This window comes from Myotis brandtii, unplaced genomic scaffold (assembly GCF_000412655.1).
Source record: "Myotis brandtii unplaced genomic scaffold, ASM41265v1 scaffold802, whole genome shotgun sequence".
NCBI lineage: Eukaryota > Metazoa > Chordata > Mammalia > Chiroptera > Vespertilionidae > Myotis > Myotis brandtii.
Genome location: NW_005371230.1, coordinates 632122 through 652051, shown reverse-complemented (window position 1 = coordinate 652051; position 19930 = coordinate 632122). Strand labels below are relative to the sequence as shown.

General features: G+C 53.6%; 1 protein-coding gene across 1 annotated transcript in view; it reads right to left on the bottom strand.

Annotated features, from left to right (window-relative positions):
* The window catches only part of IRF2 (interferon regulatory factor 2), a gene marked incomplete at its 3' end in the record, with an annotated part of 72911 nt that overhangs the window by 7856 nt on the left and 45125 nt on the right, over positions 1–19930 (bottom strand). Inside the window, exons 6-7 of the mRNA XM_005883871.2 lie at positions 11940–12057; positions 519–683 (exon numbers count right to left, since the gene is read on the bottom strand). Coding sequence (XP_005883933.1) covers positions 519–683; positions 11940–12057 — 283 coding nt within the window. The remainder of the gene's footprint in view (positions 1–518; positions 684–11939; positions 12058–19930) is intronic.

Below are 19930 nucleotides of genomic sequence, written 5' to 3'. Positions count from 1 at the left end.
AGAAAAAGAAGGGGAATGTATGTGGGAGTCACAAATAAACCTGGTGGAATGGAATGAGGCTTGGGGTCTGAAGGTTGAGGTCAAGTCCTGACCCAAACACTTACTGACCGTGTGACCTGGAATAAGTAAGTCCCTTCACTTCCAAAACGGAAGGAACTGGAGGACATGATCCCTGGGGTCCTACCCAGCATGGCCAAGCTCAGCTTCCATTACGAACATCCTTCCAAATTTCTGAGAATTTGTGCAAACAAAATAGACTCAAATGAACTTACTTGTCCACAGAAATGTTATTACGTGTTAAGTCATGCATGGAAATGTGTGGACGATCAAGTGGAGACACGCGGAGACCCTGTCTGCTGAGAGCAAATGCGCCCAAGGCATGCCGGTCGAGAGAGTCAGAGCAAGAACAATCCCGGGAGAGAGGGAAGGCTGTTTGCTGGGCAGGGCGGGCGCCCCGAATAAAGGCGCCCTCCCCTGCCCCCTGCGCCACGCCAGAGCTCTACCCCCCGCCCCCTCACCTGCGTAGGAAGACACGGGGGAAATCTGCAGAGGGTACAGCTCGCTCATGCTGACCGGCTGCTCATCGCTCTCGGTGGTGACCTCCACCACCTGGCAAATGTCTGGCGGGTTGGTGACAATCTCTTGGTCCTCGATGTTGCTGTCCAGATGTGACTGCCCTACAACTTCAAAGAGAGGAAAGCTGTCACGCACCAACGCCTCCCGATGCCAGTTCCCACACACTCTCAGGACTGAGCACCTTCCCCAAAAGAGCCGACCAGTCAGGGCTCAGCGTCTCGGTTACCACGTGCCAACGGCCGGCCGTGAGACCAAGACCAAGCCCCGGGCTCCTGGGACTGTTCCCAGCAGCCTGCCCACGTCCTTACAGGGGCAACGTCCCACCCCAGCCCAGGCCCAGCCACGGCTGTGGGACCAGAGGCTGCATCCGGACCTCGCCCCAGGCTCAGACAGTGCCTGGAACGGACCCATTTCTGTTCTCTGCTCCTGCTCCAAACGAAGCTGTGTGCTATGTTCCGAGTCCTAGGGTTCAGAGACACATGCTCAAATCTTAGTAGGAAGGAAGGACCACCCCAATCCACCCACCGTGGATTTAGCTGTGGAGTGTCCTGTTCATTCTCCCCAGGCCACGCGCCTGCTGGATGAAAGAGCAGAGCGGTGGGCAGATGCTCGCCCAGTTCTAACTCACTCACATGAGTAGCATCAACTCCCCAGAACACTGACAAGATGAATTCTGACCACCTGGCTCGGAATCCTGCCTCCCGTTTTTAAATCAAACCTTTCAGTGTGAGATTATTATAGATTCGCAAACCGCAGTAAGAAATAATAGACAGATCCTGTGTGCCCTTCACCCAAGTTTCCTCTGATGGCAACACCTCGCAGAACCATAGGACAAGGTCAGGATGCTACTGACAGCCGCCCATGCATCCGCTCCGATCTCCTCCGTCGCCGTATTCTGCGTGTGCTGATGGGTGTGTACTTAGTTCTATGCAGCTTTATCACAGACACAGCTTCACACACCCGCCCCACAGTCACCAACACAAGCATCTCCTGTTACTTTTCCTTCAGCCACCCCTTCTCACTAATCCCTGACACCCACCAACCTGTCTCCCATTTCTCTACTTTTGGACATTTCAAGAGTGTGTTCTCAACAGACTCACACAGTAGCCTTTTGAGCTTGGCTTTTTTTTCCTCACTCGGCATAATCCCCCGGAGGTTTATTCATCCAGGTTGTGTGTGCCGAGAGGTGTGTGTATCGAGAGCTGGTCCCTTTTCGCTGCTGAGTGACAGTCCATGGTTGGGATGTCCCTCGGTCTAGCCACCCTCTGAAGGACTTTGGGGTCACGTCCATCCCTTGGCTGTTACAAACAAGGCTGCTAAGAACATCGGTGTGCAGGTTTTGTATAAACGTAAGCTTCCATTTCTCTGGGATGATGTATCCCAGGAGTGCAGCTGCTGGGTTATATGGCAATTACATGTCTAGTTTTACAAGAAACTGCCAAACTGTTACCCAGAGTGGCTGCACCATTTTACATTCCCACCAGCACGGATGGATAATCTTTTTTTTAAAAACCCTCACCTGAGGACATGCTTAGAGAGAGGAAAGGGAGGGGAGGAGAACATCAATCGGGTTGCCTTCCGTACCTCCAGGACTGGGGATCAAACCCACAATGCAGGTGTCTGCCCTGACCAGGAATCAAACCGCAACCCTTTGGTGCATGGGATGACGCTCAACCTACTGAGCCCGGCTGGGCTGGATAACCTAACTTCCGCACAGTCTCTCCAGCTTTTGGTGTGGTCACTATTTTTTTATTTTTTAGCCATTGTGACTCATCATAGCTTTAATTTCCTGCTCTACCCCTAATGCCCTGCCTACTGTTATCCAGAGCTGACCTCATACTTCAGTGGGCAATTAACTGGACGGAACACACCTGAAACTGGACCAACGAACAAACGGGCATAACACTGTTTTCCCCGGACCGCAGCACGCTGCCATCGTGTGTAAGTTATTTTAACATTTCCCGCCCTGGAAACGACAGGGCAAGCATCACCACCGTTACAAATACAGCCACCAGGCACAGAGACGCGGAGTGCCTTGTCCAAGGCCACACAGCTGGGACCACGCGCGGTGCTCTGTCCCGGACGTCCCCCCGGCCACCTGCAAATGTTCAGGTCCGGCAGGAAGACAACACTCCCGTCTCCTGGAGAAGTCAGCCTTCCCGGCCAGGTCCTGTTTTCACGGCTCACAGTCTTTTCTTTTTTCTTTAAATATATTTTATTGATTTTTGTTTACAGAGAGGAAAGGAGAGGGCCAGAGAGTCAGAAACATCGATGAGAGAGAAACATCGATCAGCTGCCTCCTGCACACCCCCCACTGGGGCTGTGCCCGCAACCACAGTACATGCCCTTGACCGGAATCGAACCTGGGACCCTTCAGTCCGCAGGCCGACGCTCTATCCACTGAGCCAAACCGGTCAGGGTGCTCACAGTCTTTTCATTGCTCACACATTTTTGTTTATAAGTGGTTCCTGCTCTGACTGCGTTTTGGGGGTGATGAAAAGACGTGTGTAAGGCAGGGAAGGGTTGGGGGGCATCCATGGATCGCTAAGGCAGGCTGGGAGAGGAGACTCGGGGTGTGACAAGGGTGCACAGGGCGCAGCACGTGGAAGGGGAGGGTAGGGAAGGTGGATGCTGCCTAGGTTTTCCTGGAGGGGAGGAAATTAAAGCAAAGAAAGGCAGGCGAAACCTGGCGGGCAGGCTCCCGAACTCTCCCTTGACCCTTGGGGCTACCTGTCTGAGCACGAGAACATCAGTCACACAGTTCACTGGACACACACGGAGCGCGACACTGACCCCTCTCACGTTCCTCCTGCCTCTTCTCCCAAATAAAATAAAACAGCAGGAAGCGAGACTTCCCACGTCCTAGAAGCACTTAGGGGTGGAGACAGAAACCTAACGGGTGTCAGAATGTGTCCGAGGAGAGGGGTGTATAGGGGTGTACGCAATACCCACTCTCAGGCCACTCAGATCTTATGTGCGTGTGGTTGGTATCAAAGCCGCTTTAACTTCCGATGCTGCGCTGCCTTTCCCACAGACACAGCAGCTCGCTGGGGGCATAAACAGTGCCAGCAGCTCAGCATCTTCCTACTTTTACCCCTTTGTTCAGACCAAAATTCTCTCCCTCACTGTTGCTTTTTAATCCTCATCTGAGGACACTGGTTTATTGACTTGAGAAAGACAAAGAAAGAGAGAGATCATTGTCTCCTGCACACACCCCAACGGGGGCTCGAACCCACAACCTTTTGGTGTACAGGACGACACTAACTGAGCCGCCCGGCAGGCCTCTCCTCACTGTTTTCCCACAATGCCCAACTCTGTGACTCAACTAACAAAGACTAACTGAGCACCTACTTCGCACAAGACTTTGTTGTCAGGTACGGGGGGCAGAGAGGGCATGTGGTCCAGGACCTGGTGTGTGAGAGAGAAGCCAGCAGGGCCACCGCCGGCACATGGTGATGAAGAGTAAGTTTAGCACAGCAGCGGGAAGAAGGGGAAGCGGGGAGAGGCCATGTGATGCGAGTGGAGGAAGTGGAGTGTTTTTTCCAGTTCGAGGAATCAAAGGCTTCAATGAGGCGGTGACAGGGATGGGGAGGAGGGGAGGAGGGCCAGCAACAGGCAGGATTCACAATGCCTGCTTTTTTTGGAGCCTTTTCCCGGCCACCCCAGAACAGACTGACCTCTCTTTCCTGAGCGCCTCTCACTCACTGTCCCCGCTGCTCAGCCAAAACTACAGCGTGACACGCCTTGTGACACTGCCTGACGTTCTGCTCCCACTGTGAGTTAAGTCCATATGTCTTCATCTAAGCTTCTAGCTGTGGTCATCTCCCCATCACATCAGGGCCTCTGAGAGAGCTGAGGACCCGCACGAGAACCAAGTCACAGCAGGCGCCCCTGCCCGGCACCGGAGAGCAGCTCAGCGCGTCTCTGCTGGATGAATGAATGGGCAGACCGGGCTCCCTGACGGCAGCGAGTCCTGCAGCGGCCCACAGCCACTTGCAAACACCGGGCTTCACACACGTGTTTTCTAGAAAATGTCAGGACATGCAGCAAGTGGGTTTTTCAGACCTGGATTAATGGTCACTGTTCCAGAAGCTGCAGGTAGAGGAGGAATGTCTTGGGCTGATGAAAATGTCCTGTCTTAACTATAGTGGTGGTTACACAACAGCATGCACCTGTCAACATTCACAGGCCTGTACGCCTAACAGGGGTTAATGTTACTGTGCTTCACCTAAGCTATGTGACTTAAGACAAAAAAGTAGATCCGCACCTTTACTCAACTTTTAAAATTACATTTATTGGGTAACAGTAGTTAAAAACATTAGCCAATTTCAGGTGTACAACCTGATACATCTACACCTGTCTGCGCTATTGTGTGCGCACCACCCGAGCCTCATCTCCTCCGTCGCCAGGTATGTGACCCCCCTGACCCTCCTCTTCTGAATGCTGGTGACCGGGATTCAGAAGTCAGTCTCTGTTTCGGGCTACAATCCACATCCCCAGTTAAGATCATTACATCGTCCCTCAGGCAGCGGCCCCAGGAGTGCGCTGCTGCGCGCCTCGGGCAGGGACAACCCTTCTCTCCCGGAACAGCGCTGTGGACACTTCAGAAGTTGTCCAACTCGGAGTCGCAACCCAAGGGAGAAGCACGGCACTCCCAGCATCTGGATGCTCTCTGCATGTACTGCAGGCACCATCCGCCCCCCAACCCTCTCTCTCCCTCCCTCCCTCTCTCTCTCCATGTGAACGCACCTCCCCGGACCACCAAGCTTTGCCTCGGGTGGTAACATACAGTGACCCTTGACTCGTGACAACTGAAAGGTCAAAAAAAGAGCAAACGTTCAGCAATCGACGGCCAACACGGTCAGAGGCGGCACCCTCTGGTAAGTAATCACAAACCTAACATCTCCTGAGCACTTAGCTCTGCCCCTCCCACCCCCCACAGGACCCCACCTCCCACAGGAAGTACAGCTCTCATCCTCATTTAGATGGGAGGCCAGACATCCCGGAGGGTTAAGTAACAAATTCAAGGTCAGAGAGAGTTAAGTGGCACAACCAGGATTCAAACTCAGCGTCCCCTGACCCAGAGCTCACCCACGTGCTGCACAGCTTTCTAAGCCCCTCTCAGGTCAAAGGCATGCGGTTCTCACCTCATGAGACGCCTCCCTCCGGGCTCATAGACTTGGTTCTCATAGTCAATAATGAAACTGCTTTTCACAGTCTCCAAGGGCTGGAGGAGCTCGAAACCCACTGGGCTTCCCCGGCTTATGAAGGTCAGCATGTGAGCAAAGAGCCGCCCACAGGAATGCAATTCCCTCTGGGCCCAGTGCTGAGAATTACAACAATATTATTCGTGGCTGGCTCCTGAGGAACCGGTTTCATGCCTTAAAAGGTCAGTCTGGCTTTATTAACAATTGTTGACTCAGTGCAGGGCTCCCCTGGAGAAAGCAGCACCCCCACGCCTTGGAGAGAGACTATCGGAAGCCGAGAGGTCTTGGAAGGTGGGTGGGTCCTTACTGCGTAACAGCCGAAAGCAGCTGAAACCCAGAGAGGCTGGGAACATCGCCAGCATCGCTGGGTAGCTGCAGGGTCAAGGATGAAGCTCCCTGGGCGGCATGTAGTCAGCCTTCCGCAGGGTGCTGGGGGGGAGTCCTCGGCCTGACCTGAGGTCTGCGTTTAACTGTTACCATCAGCCCTGATCGCGCAGCACGGAGGGGCCTACTTTCCGAATCCGATGTGTTTGAATGTATTTTGATATCATAGTCCTCATCATTGAGGTGTTTTACCACCTTACAACCACCCCATGATTTTCCCGCTCCCATCTGATCCTCGTACCTGTGAGGTGGGCAGGATCAGTACTCTTGTTTTTATTTGTTCATCTTCACCCAAGGATATTTTTCCATTGACTTAGAGAGTGGAAGGGAGGGGAAGAGACAGAGAGAGGGAAACACCGATGTGAGAGAGACACGATTGGTTGCCTCCGACATGTGCCCCAACGGGGCCAGGGGATAGAGCCTGCAACCAAGCTGTGTGCCCTGGACTGGAATCGAGTGCGGGACCCTTCAGTCTGCGGGCTGGTGCTCTGTCCACCAGGGCGGGATCTGGCTTGGGCGGGGTCAGTACATTATTTCCGTTTTATAGATGAGGGACGAGGAAACGGAGTCCTAGCGAGGTTAGGGAGCTTGCCGGAGATCACACGATAAATAAAGGACCGCAGAGCCAGGTCTGGAAACCACGTGTTTAACTTCTAATCTGGTGTACTTTTAAAACAGTAATAACATGGTCATGGTTTGGTCTAGCAGCCCCAGAGCAACGGTGGGAGAGACCATCTGTGGGGCAGGTCATAGAGAAGGGAGCCTCGTCCTTGCAGGGCAGGCTGCCCCGACAGCCACGCCCCATCAGGGGCCTGGGAGGCAAGAGGTGACGGCACCGTGTATATCCCCCCTCCCGAGAAAACAGCATCACACACATCGGTGTCCCAGCACAACTCAGAGCAGGGCACCAGCAGGTCTCCAGGGTCAGGAGTCCAGGCCAGCCTTCTTGGGCTGGCAGCGTGAACCCACACTGGGCCTGCGCATACTGTGTCCACTGCGCCTTAGAGAGCTGCCCACAGCCAGCCTCGCTCTCTACCCATGGCACGTGGGAGTCCAACTGTTCAGAATAATTCAGATTCAAAACAGGTTCTGAGGAGTCGGAAAGGGACCAGGACGCTGGGCCACGAGGGAGACTACCCGTCTTTGTTCTTTGGTCACTGTCCTTTGGGCAATGGTGACCTGGGGAGACTGGCATTTTTAAAAAATCGCTGTGTGGAGAATGAATGGGGAGGGGACAGACTGAATGAGGAGGTGACTGGGAGAAGCAGCAGCAGTAGAAAGAAGGGCCCTAGCCAGTTTGGCTCAGTGGAGAGCGCCTCAGCCTGCGGACTGAAGGGTCCCGGGTTCAATTCCGGTCAAGGGTACACGGCCAGGTTTCGGGCCCGGTCCCCCTGTAGGAGGCAGCCAATTAATGATTCTCTCTCATCACTGATGTTTCTATCTCTCTCCCTTCCTCTCTGTAATCAATAGAAGTATTTTTTTAAAAAAAGAAATAGAAAGAAGGGGAATTGAGACCTAGGATGCGGGAGGAGGGAGGATTTCATAGTTAAGTTCATGAGGGGGCAGCGAGGGAGAGGGAAGGAGGAACTGTTATGTAGCCTCATAGAGATGGCAGGTTTCTTGGGTAAATAATAATTTTAAGGTTAAAAAAATGACAGCCAAACCCACTGCCCGTCTCCCAGCTGCATGCAGGTGGTGACAGAGCGCGTCCCAGGCAGTCACCTCTGTGCCAGGCTGAGGACGGCCTGGAGCTCCCGGTCCTGCATCTGGGGACAGAGTGACATCCGGTCCACACCGCACATGGGTTCATACTGAGCTGAGTTTTCTGGGGGTCCTGGTAAACGTGGGTGCTTTGTCTCTGGCCCCACTCCTGGGGGGTGAGAGCTCGGCCCGCCCAGGAGCAGGCATGGGGCACAGCCCTCCGCAAGCAGCATGGGAGACCTTCTCTCGCCTCCACGTAGGAGGTGGTGCCTCCCACCTAAAGATCCACCTAAAGCTACTACTGATCTTGTAAGTGGAATGGTTTGTATCTGAAGCCCCAGGAAAAATGTCAAAACCGGGGAACAATGGAGCCGGGAAAGATGAAGACATAGTGCCATAGCCGAGCGTCCCCTCAGCCGCCCTCCAGCCACTGTGAGTCCTGGTGCCAGGGCCTTCGGGTGGGGGAGCGGGGGCACTCAGGGGCCTGTAAGTGTGGAAGCTCCTCTCTGCAAACTCAGTCCTCCCTGTGGACACCCGAGTATCCAAGCTTGCCTAAAAAGCTACCCAAAGTCTACTTTAAAGTTAGTCAAATTTGGAAGCCATTACAAAAAAACAAAAAAGGACATTCTATAAGGTGCATTTGGGGCTGCCCAAATCAAGCCAAAATCCAAATTACACTGTTTCCTGATTTCTGTGGTCTAGTCACTTAGGACTGGTCGGTTCACTTCAGGGCGAGGAATGGCCTCCCAGTTCCCCAGCAATCATTGCTCACTGAAAGGGTGGGGCAGCCTTTTATCAAGAAACACAATGGGGCTGTAAACACTGCCGGGCAGGGCGTCAGACAACCCCCGCACCTGCCCGCTCCTGCACCTGCCCGAGACCAGACCCGCTTCAGTGCAGCTCAGCCAACCCTCTGTGGCCCGGGCACGGCGCCAGCGGGCACAGTCAGAACAGTCCAACAGGCTGCCGCTTCTTCCGCTCCCTAAAAGCAGAAGTTGCTGCACACACAGGGTAATGTCATGCCAATGACAAGCGAAAAGAAAAGCAGGGCGTGCTTTCTCCTCTCCTGGAAGGGAAAGCTGGGGCAGGTCGCTGGGGGTACTAACCTGTGCCTTTAACCACGAGGGGAGAGGGAACGCTAGGAGACAGGTCTTAGACGTGGAGACGAACACGCCTTCTTGGTGTGCACCGCTGACCAGACGGGAAAGAGCATTCGGCTGTCATAGGCTAGAAGGCCAGCCCAGAGTACAGCCTGCTGACAACTGCGAGTGTATGTGTGTATGCCTGTGTGCATGCGCATGTATACCTATGCATGTGCGCGTGTGACTGTGCATGTGTGTGCATGTGCATCGGCCAGCCCAGAGTACAGCCTGCTGACAACTGCGAGTGCATGTGTGTGTGCCTGTGTGCATGCGCACCTGTGCATGTGTGTGCATGTATACCTATGCATGTGTGCGCGCGCGTGTGACTGTGCATGTGTGTGCATGTATACCTATGCATGTGTGTGTGTGTGCGTGCCTGTGTGCATACACACCTGTGCACGTGTGTGCATGCATACCTATGCATGTGCGCGTGCGTGACTGTGCATGTGTGTGCATGTGCGTCTGTGCACCTGTGCATGTGTGTACCTATGCATGTGTGTGCACATGCATGTGTTTTCCTGCTATGATTTGTGGCAAGAATTGAAGTAAAACCTAGCAATGAAGCAAGAGCTCACTTGTCAGGGCAACAGTGCACTTTGCCTTTTACACTCTTAGGGATTCGCTTACAAAACAGCCATCCTGTCCAGAGTACCACGTGCTGGGTGCCGGCCGCCACCGGATGAAGTTAATGATTCAACCACTGCCCAGCCCGGAGCCCGCGGACACCGTGAAGGAGTCTGCCGCATTAACTGCTCACTTCCCTTCCCACCTTAAAGACATGTGCTCATAAAAGCGGGGTGAAGGCACCCTCATGCTCTCATCTTGGTGCCTAATTACAAAACTGAAAGGAACCCTGGGTTTAGAAACAAATGAACTGGAAGCCAGAAACAGTGTCATGTGAAAGAAAGCGTTTTTAAGGAGCCTCCCATCCCAGTGGCCTGGGATCAGGGTCCCGGTGTTCCCATCTCTCCCCACAAATCACGAAGACAGGGTGGCCGATGAGTGGTCACAGGGGAGCATGTGGACAGGCGCCCCAGGAAGGGTTAACAATCGAGGCAGTGTACTGTTAGCAGTGACCACACATCACCCACCCTTCCCAATACGCAAATGGCCCCACTTTACTTATAATCATGTACCTTTACCACGGCCACCCGCTACAGAGAGAGATATTCAAACTCATTTCGCTGCCATCGTTATTTTATTATTAAGCCAAGAAAGAGAATCACGTAAGGCAACAGGTGATCGCTAACCACACCCGCATTCGCCTCGGCCCCGAAGTACTGACTCATTACACTGGTACCAAGTGCACGTGGCACCATCGCAGCGGGGCAACGAGCTATCACCTGACCGGGGAGTTACACACTGAGACTCAGGCAAAATAAATAAAAGCCCACTGCCGCCCTGAGACGGGTGCAGCAGCGTGGGGCCTTGGGACTAAGGGCCAGGAGGGAGGGCAGCTGGGCTTCTGGTTGGGCAGGGCGCCTCCCTGCAGAGGGGCAGTGACCAGACGCTCAATCTTGATGACCTCTCTCAGCTCAGGAAAAACTGGCTCCACGCAGAAGTGCCCCGTGGAGCGTGAGCACCCGGAGGAGGCAAGGCCAGGCCTGCCCTGAGACAGCCTGCACTCAACGCTGTCTGGTCCCTCCGTCTGCATTCCCCCAAAGACTTCCACACTCAAGGGACAACCCGGGTACGTGGTCCACTCCCAAAACTCCCAAACTGCAGGGCACAAGGGCTGCAGTGGCTGCGGCCTCCCATCCGTACCCCACTGGGAAGCAGACATGCAGGAGCCCGGGCGGGAAGCTTGCTCCGTGCCCAGTGATCTCTGGTTCTTACCAGCATCACGCTGTCTACCACCCAGAGCAAGGGTGAGTGGACCAAAAGGTACCCAAGGGCGGCGATTGGGTGCTGGGGCTGGAGCTGGGCCTCACCGTGGGACAGAGCCCCCGCCACCCATTCCTGGCAGCATCTCGAGGGCGGGATGCTCATGGAGATGTAATTCACCCTCCCGCCTAGGAGCCTCCAAGTGGTGTCTACAGTGTGTTTGTATGTCAAACATGTGTGCATTTTACTGTTAGACTTGAATTTAAAAAAATATATATATATTTTTAAACACACGCTTCAGCATTCTGGAACTAAATGCCGACCTCCTTCCCATGGCCTGCAAAGGCTCCGTGACCTGCCCCGCCCCCCATCCGAGGGACCCACAGGCTGCTCACTCTGCTGAGTCACACTGCCCCTCCTCACGGCTGCAGGGGACACACCACTCCTTGGAGAGGCCTCCAGACTACATCAGCCCCTGGCTCTCGCTCGCCCCATCCTTTCCCTTTGCAGCCTTCGTTATGTGTGGCTTTGTTTACTGCCTCCTTCTGTGAAACTAGGGGCTGGGCTGCCCTGTTCCCCAGGCTACTTCCTGCTCGTGGAACCGCGTCTGGCATAACGGAGGTGCTCAAAACTCCTTGCGGAACCCACGTGCGCCCTTTGGCCACACGTCTCTGTGCCTCCGTTTCCCCATCTGTAAGATGAGCGTGGCCACCGCTGTGGCATTTCTGCCGGGAGCAGGTGCGGAGGGGACAGTCCCCCTCTCCCGGTTCCAAGTTAAATGAGTAACTGTCCACCCAAGAAATTACTGAAAGACCGCGACTTGCTAACCATTAGCCACTGAGGCGATGAAACCCTCGCATCTCCTTGGGCCCTCCTGGGAAGTCCCTCTCGGCCTAGTTCCTCGAGGCTGGACCATGGGAGTCCCTTTATCTGCTCCTCAAACACCTTTATTTTTCAGCCCTGAAATCTGGGGGCCGGAACTCGCAGGGTGAGACGGTTCCAAGACCCCCTCCCACTGACTGTTATTTCAAATCACGGTTAACCAGTGTCGGACCCCAGCGGGCTGCTCGTGTGTATAAGAAGGAAGATGTCAAAAACAGTTTACCTATGATGTTCACCGTACTATCCACTTCATTTTTTATAGCTGAAGCCAGGACCGCGTACTCAGGAGAAAGATCACTTACTCCATTACTAAGCCCCAAAGATGACTCAACTGGTTCTTGCTAGGAAGAAGAAAAGAAAACAGAATTGAGAACACTTCCTTCCCTCCCTCTCCTCAGCTTCACTTCTACCCTCTGTCACTTTTTTTCATGCTGGGTCATTCACTCCCTTATTCCCCCGTCAGCCTGGAGCCTAAGCCACCCGATTCTGCGCAGGTTCCTCGGAGGAGGAGGTGGTCCCACGTGGGTGCCTGCCTTTCACACCTGCAGCCACAGTCCAGGCTAAGCAGCTGCGCCAGGCCCGCGTGCAGCACCACGTGCCTAGATCTTGCTCTTCCTTCTCCGAGGGCGTGCGTGGGCACAGGGAGGAATCGTGCCACCCCTTTTATGATTTCTGAGGAAAAGCTCCTCCCTCCCTTTCTGAGGAAACCACCTCAATCACGGCCCAGGGACAGGAACCCTGTGGGTGAATTCTTCCAGGTAAGGTCTGCCCTGGACTCTGGCCACTGAGCATCCTGCCCTGGGGGTGGGGGCCAGACTCCCAGCCAGGGCCTCCCTCCCCCTCAAGTCCATCGAGCAACCCACACCCACAGCTTCAGAGACATGAGTCCAGGTGCCTGGGTGTCCCGTGCAGCCCGGGAGCCACACGTTCCTGCGAGTGAAACAATGAGACCATTTCCTCTTCCTCAGGGTCACTCCTCAGGCCTGCCTTCTTCCTGCCACCAGAACCCCACCCCCAACCCCAGAGCCCAGCCACTGGGGAGCTGCCTGAGGGACACAGTGACTCAGCACTGTGATGGGAGAGGTCTCCCCACAGCAAGACTGCACGTGTGTCTGTGACGGCAATCGAGCCAGACCAAAAAAATGCCACAAGGACAACTGTTCTGGGAAACCCAAATGGAGAGGAGGGTGGAGGGGCAGGAGGAACACAGGCTGGGAGCAGGCTGGAAGCAGGCCGGGATGTCGGCAGGATTGTGCTGTGAAAAGTCCACGCCTCTAAGTTTTTATCAACTTATTTATGCACTACTTGGAATCAATGATGAACACACTTTCCCCCTCCACCCCCGACACACACACACACACACACACACACACACACACACACATACACACACACAGTGACTTAGGGAGCCACTTAGGGAGGGGAAATGGTCTCCTTCCTTCATGATGCCACCTGGAAACGCCTACCACAGCACCTACACCTGCAAAGACATCACTTCACTGTACAGCTCAGCTCTAAAGGAGAAATCACACTGCATGGTTGACCAGATGTACCAAGGGGGGTGGGCATAAGGAAGGGTCCAGACAGCCTCGCGGGGCAGAGCCGTCACCCTGTTCTCTGGCAGCCTCGTGCATCTACCCCGCTTCTACACGTTCCGAGTAAGAAGTCTGTCCTTCCTGGGGAAATCTCACTTGTCGGTCACTTGCGTCACCATCTCAGCTCTTCCTTACGCCAAGCGTCTGGACACGTGCCTGGGCCCCAGGTAGCCTGCGGCCTGCCGCCATCCCACCCAAGGAATCGCTCTGACTCCCGGGGCTTGGGGGCAGGGAAAGACAGGCCTGGCTCTGCAGCCACACAGACGGGGTCAAAGCCAGCCTCCGCCTCTCACTAGTCGCTGGACTTCACCTCCTGAGGCCTCTCTGAGGGATGGAGGACAGCGCTACACTGAGAACAGGGACCGTGTCATAAAGACGAGGGAGGACCAAGTGAGATAAACACGCACCTGGCACGGATTTAAACAATATTCGCACCCGGCTGGTGTGGCCCAGTGGTTGAGCGTTGACCTATGAACCAAGAGGTCACAGGTTTGATTCCCAGTCAGGGCAAATGCCTGGGTTGAGGGCTTGATCCCCTGTAGAGGGGTGTGCAGGAGGCAGCCGATGGATGTTTCTCTATCATTGATGTTTCTATCTATCCCTCTCCCTTCTTCTCTTTCTAAAAAATCAATAAAACGTATTTTAATTTTAAAAATATTTGCTATTATCTCCAATCTCCAGTACAACTCTGCTCACCCCAATCCAGTGGCCTTTCCTCAAGTCCCCTTCCCTCACACTACCCTCCGGCCCCCGACGGGAGGCCTGCGCGCTGCCAGGTGAGCATCTGCTGCCCTGGCCCACCTTTCTGCTGGCACCTTCCTTCTCCGGCTCCTCAGTGGCCCCTCTGCGCATGTCCCCGCCCCTCACGCCCGCTTCCAGGCACTCCCACTTCCTCACTTCTCTCAAAAGCAACCACAGAACATCTGCAGGAATTCTGGGAGGAACTGCTCATTTTCATGGGTTTCTTTTGTTGTCTCAAGTTATTTTTCACTCATTCAGCTTCTACTTTTCTTATCAAAGTAAGGAGCCAGTCAGACTTGCATATACTTAAAAACCCAAATCATTCTAATTTTTCAATCGAAGATGGGTGTTTCACATGATCTAGTTTGATTAGTGGCAAGTGATATTTTGTCACTTTGCACTTGAGAAAACTATGACTCAGACACTAATTTTCTGAGATCCGGTGGAGACACAGGAACTGAACTCGGTCTTTGATCTGGCAACACGGTCCGACTCCAGGAGCTCCCAGTCTCAATCAGGCCCGAGTCCACACCAATCCCAGTGGAGCCCGGACAGAACCATTTCCAGCCTCCTCTCCCGCCCCCACCTTGCACCTTGCACCGCTTCTGTGATGGAGACCGAGTGCCTCTATTCTCACACTGCTTGGCTCCTCCCGTCCCCACTTCAGAAGCAGCCTGTCCATGTCAGTCTTCAGGGCGACCATCCCCTTGGCACATTCACTCTGGGAGGACAGTGCAGTGAACTGTACAGTGAAGTGTACCCCGTACTCCATCCGGGTGCAGGACAACAGGGAGCTTCACTATACTCGGCCGAAAGTTCAGTGATTGGAATGAGAATATCTAAACCTACACTCTAACTCTAACACACTCTCTCTCTCTCTCTCTCTCTAGCAAGGAACCCAAATAAACACGGGGTGTGCAGTTGTCTATGGAGCCTATGTCTAGAGATCCTGCGGGTCATGCGTGAGCGGCCTTTGCCCACGATGTGCCCAGTGTCTCCCAGCCTCTGTGGTGCCCACTCCTGCCTGGCCTGGTGACTCCTGGCAGCCTCGTCTTCCCATCCCCTTTCGTCCCTGTGCCCCAGTCCCTTGTCTAGAGGTCCCCTCCCTGAGGCCTAAGACAATGGCCTTAAGACCATTTCCCACCCTCATGCAACCCCCACCCCCAAGTTCATCTGTGCAAAGCCAATCTCCTCCAAGATAAAAGGACGAGCATCTCTAGGTTTCTCTAAAACACACATTTAAAACTGACAGCTGGGCCTCATGAAAGCAGCCCCGGGCGTGCGCACTGCACCGAGGTCACAGGACAGGAGCTCTAGTGAACAGACGGAGGCCTCCCGCCCCGTCCTAGAACCCCTTCGTCCTTCCCTTCGCTCCCGGGAACGAGACCTTCATTCTCTTCCTCCCGCCACGCCCCCCGGGCCTTTCTTCTCGGCTCACTTTCCTCGTCTTCTCCTTGGGTCTTGGTCTTCTTCCCGTACGGCACCTCCCGTTAGAGAAGGCACCTGTTTCCAGGGCCTCCGATGACATCCTGGAGTACTCGACCGCATCTGCCCTCCAACTCTACCTGAGCTCTCCGCCTGTCAGACTCAACTTCCCCCAACAGCTGCCTACAGGCTGTCATTTCAAACTCACACGTTCAGAGTTAAACGCTCCCTCCTCCACAAAACACACGCCATTCCCCCAATCCAGTGAGGGCTGGAAACACAGGGCCTCCCCTGGGACCCACTCCTGGCTTCCCCTCCGCACTCCTCCCTTCTCCAGAGAACTGTCTCCTGCTCCCCAGACCAGCTGCACCTCCTTCACCTAAACCTCCCACCGCAGCCCCTCCTCCCCACCGCTTCCTGTGCCATGAGAAACCCCTGCCTGCAATGTCAACTCCATCCTGCCCCACATCCTCCCAAGGAGCTCAGTTCTGCCGCGTTTCACAAGATCCCGCCGTAGAGCCCCCAGCTTTCCCACTGTGCTCTGAGCAGCACCCAAGTGATTAAGGCTTAAAACTCGAGACCTCTTGCCGGCAATGAAGGGATCGCTCTACTCTCAGCCCTGACAGGTGGTCATGCGGCCTGTCTTGCCTGGGACAGGGACACGGAACATGCTGTTTTTTACCAGCTCACCTGTTAGAGCCAACAGCTCTATTGGAAAGTTCCGCTAAACCATCACCCGCTTTCTGTAACTTCCACCCAAGGTCTCTCTCATTCAGAACTAACCCAGAGCAGGCCTGCTCCTCACCCAGTGAGTCAGAGGTCCTCCTAGATCCCATTTCCCACCCTAGCACCAATTCTTTGATCTCAAAGCACTTCAGAGTGTCAAAGCTTCCATCTTTCATCTGCAAACGATCCTCTGAGGCAGGAAGTATTCATCCCTCCCCCTCTCTCCCTCCGCCTTTGTTTCCCATTGTTCCCTCACAAACTGCGCCAGTTTCCTGGCTCATCCACTGAAGGCCTCACTGCAGCCCTCCTCTCCAGGCCCTTGTGTGTGATGCTCCCGGGTGCTAGAGGGTGACGGAGAGTGACCTCCATTTTATTCGACCCACCCCCCAGGGCCTGGCTCCAATCCCACTGCCACTGAACGGTGGGGAGGCCCCGAGTGAGGGTTCTGGGGTTGGACTAACTTGGATTAAAACTCCAGCTCCACGAAGCAGTGCAACCTCGGGAAAATTACTCAACCTCTCTGTGCCTCCATTTCCTCATGTGCGAAAGGGAGATGACCTGCCGTCACAGGGAGCACTGAATGAGGTGTTAGTTAGAGCCTAGCACTTGGTGGAGGCCCCAAAACGTCAGCTACCACGCCTCTGCTTTAGTCACCTCTGTCCTCATCGATCTTGACGTTGTAACATTTCTGAAACACACATATGCACAACCTAGAACACTACGGTGTCCCTTAGTGTGACTTCCTTAGACAGACAGTTACCTCCGTGCCGGAGGGTCTCCCTCAAGTGAGAACGCCCACTGAGCACACAGGGTTTTCTCACTAGGAGACCGTCGGGCACACGGAGGCACGTTTCTGCACCTACTGCGTGGCCCAGGGGCCTGGGCCTCCCAGTCCCGGGGAAGCTGTTTGCTGAGAACACGTGACACGGAGTTAAACTGCCTGAGTGACCCCAGAAGGGTTCTGACAGCCGGCCCGCATGCTCCGAGCATCCTTGGCTGGTTAAAACCTCCATCCACCTGAACTGAAGGAAGACTGGGCAGGGCTGGTTTAACCGCAGATCTTCATACCTAGTCACGACACACAAGCCAGCATTCTCGGTGGAAGAAAGCCACCTGGCCTATCCAGGGGCATGTGTGCCCGGGACACGTGCACTCAGAGCTTGGTGTTTCTCATACAACAGAGAGCAACGCATGACTAGCTCCGTGCGGATGAGGTCCTTCGGTGACACACCTCCAGAGACCCGCAGAGTGAGCTTTGGCATGCTCTGCAGAAACCGTAGAGAACACTAGGGCTTTCACGGTCACGGGCCACAGAACCTGGGAGGCCTTCCCATGGCTGCCTGCAGGGCGGATGCACGCAGACTGAAACTCAAGGGTGAGTCGCCTGCCTTCTACGGAAGGAAGTGTCCCTCTGAGGGACCAGACCTTTGTCACAGGAAGACTTCACAACGTACCCTTGGCTGGGATGGAACCTGACCCGCACGGCTGCACCTGACAGCGGACCTGTCACTTCTTTCCTGGGCTGATGTGGCCACGCCCCCCCCCCCCCCCCCCCCCAGGACTGTGCCCTCCACAACTGGCTCCTCTGAGGGGCCATGGGGAGACACGGCCATTGCCGACGTGACTGCAGGTGTCCTGGACTAAGGGGAGCACCACGTGCCATCAACTCTGAGATGCACATTTCCGCAACCCTCAGAGGTGTGCCTCCTAATCAAGTATGTGCAAGGGTTTCACTGCAAGCTGCTTTCTTGCCTAGAGATACGTAAACGAGGATGCATCTTCTAACCCCCATGATGGTTTTGGATAGTCGGTGGAGTGTGGGGGATATGTTTCATCAAAGTTTGTTGAAAAGTGAGCATCTGTTACTCCGTTATTATTTCTCCATGAACTGAAACTGTGAAATGAAATCTACATTCTAATGTAAAACCCCCACTCCGACACCCGTCATATTTATTTACGCATCTACTTGGTCAGCGAACACTCAGGCGTGTGTTCGGTGATCAAATATACACTGATCACCTGTCCTGTCCCAGGCACTGAGCTAGATGCTGTGAAAGAGCAGGAAATAGCATCTAGTCATATTGGTGATTATAGCAACTTCTTCACACCCCCATATTTGTGGTGAACTTAGACTTTTCTGACTAAACAAAACTAATCAAAATCTAGGCCCTTAAAAACCCCAAACTACGGGAAACTTGAAAAACTAAGAGCTAGGTTTTTTTCAATTGCAAGGAAAAAATTAATTGTTTTTAAAAAGTGAGGTAGGGGCAGCCTGTAAATTAAAAAACATTTAAGAGACATATGCAAAAACCACAACGTGTGGGCCTTATGTGAATCCTGATTTAGGTAAACAGGTGTACACAAATGACAATGTGTAGGAGACAGCTGGAAATCGGGCACTGACTAGATATTTGACGATACTGGGGATTGCTGTTACTTTTTTCAGATTCAGTCATGATATCGTCCCATCTTCAAAGACTGCCTATCTTTTAAAGATATAGACTGAAATAGTCATGGAAGAAATGATAGTGTCTGGAATTTGTTTCAAAATACTGAGCTAGCCGAAGCCGGTTTGGCTCAGTGGATAGAGCGTCGGCCTGCGGACTGAAAGGTCCCAGGTTCGATTCCGGTCAAGGGCATGTACCTGGGTTTCGGGCACATCCCCAGTAGGAGATGTGCAGGAGGCAGCTGATCGATGTTTCTCTCTCATCGATGTTTCTAACTCTCTATCTCTCTCCCTTCCTCTCTGTAAAAAATCAATAAAATATATTAAAAAAAAAATACTGAGCTAACCCATATGAAATTATGGAGGTCAAAAATGACTGAAAAGCTGCAATTTTATATCAGATGTAGGGAAGTGGGTGGAGGAACTAATGCAATCAAATGGCCATCAGCTGATTCATGTTGAAATGGGGGTGATGGTGTGCGGAGTAAATTTTACTCATCTGTTTCCTTCCTGTATGTATAAAATTTTGCCTCGTGTGCAGTGTGCATTCCCTGTGTGTTTTTCTTTAAGTGCCTGCAATAAAAAGTTAAAACAAAATCGGTCCTTAACACTGTACTATATTTAAAATAAGGCAAAAGCTAAAAATACTGAAAATGAAACTGGAGGTATGGCTATTAAAATACCCTGCCTAAAATATTTGTTTTCCGTTGTACAGGTACATATGGCTGAAATGTTAACTATTTACCTACGTTTTCCCTCCAACTCTAACTACCTTCACACGTCAAACTTTATATCTGAAGTCGATTTTTCAATATCCTTTCCTCCTAGTGTGACTGACTGGCTTGTTTTTAAACATTGCACTGTCTGGGCAGTTTGTTTTTCTTCGACAGCAATTCCAGGTTAGACATCGGGATCCTCGGCATCTCCTTTAAGTTCAGTGCTAACGCTGTGACCTTGGCCTCTGGGTCCCCGTCACGCCGCTCTCTCGTGCCCCAGCTTCATCTGCGAACAGGGGCGCAGCGACCCAGAGGGTCTCCCCTCTGCTGGCCCAGGGGCCGGGCACTGTGCTGCCTGCTCTCTGCCCAGCTTTGCACAGCATACCTCACTACCCCCTGGCTAGTTACAGGGCTCCCCAATCTGCACACAGAGATCCCCACTGCAGGGCCTGCAGATGCACAGCCTCCTGAAAAACCCACACAGACACAGCCCTACGGGAACCTGTGGGGATGGTGAGAGCTGGCTGCACAGTGGCTCAGGAAAGAGCTACTGAGATCCACACCA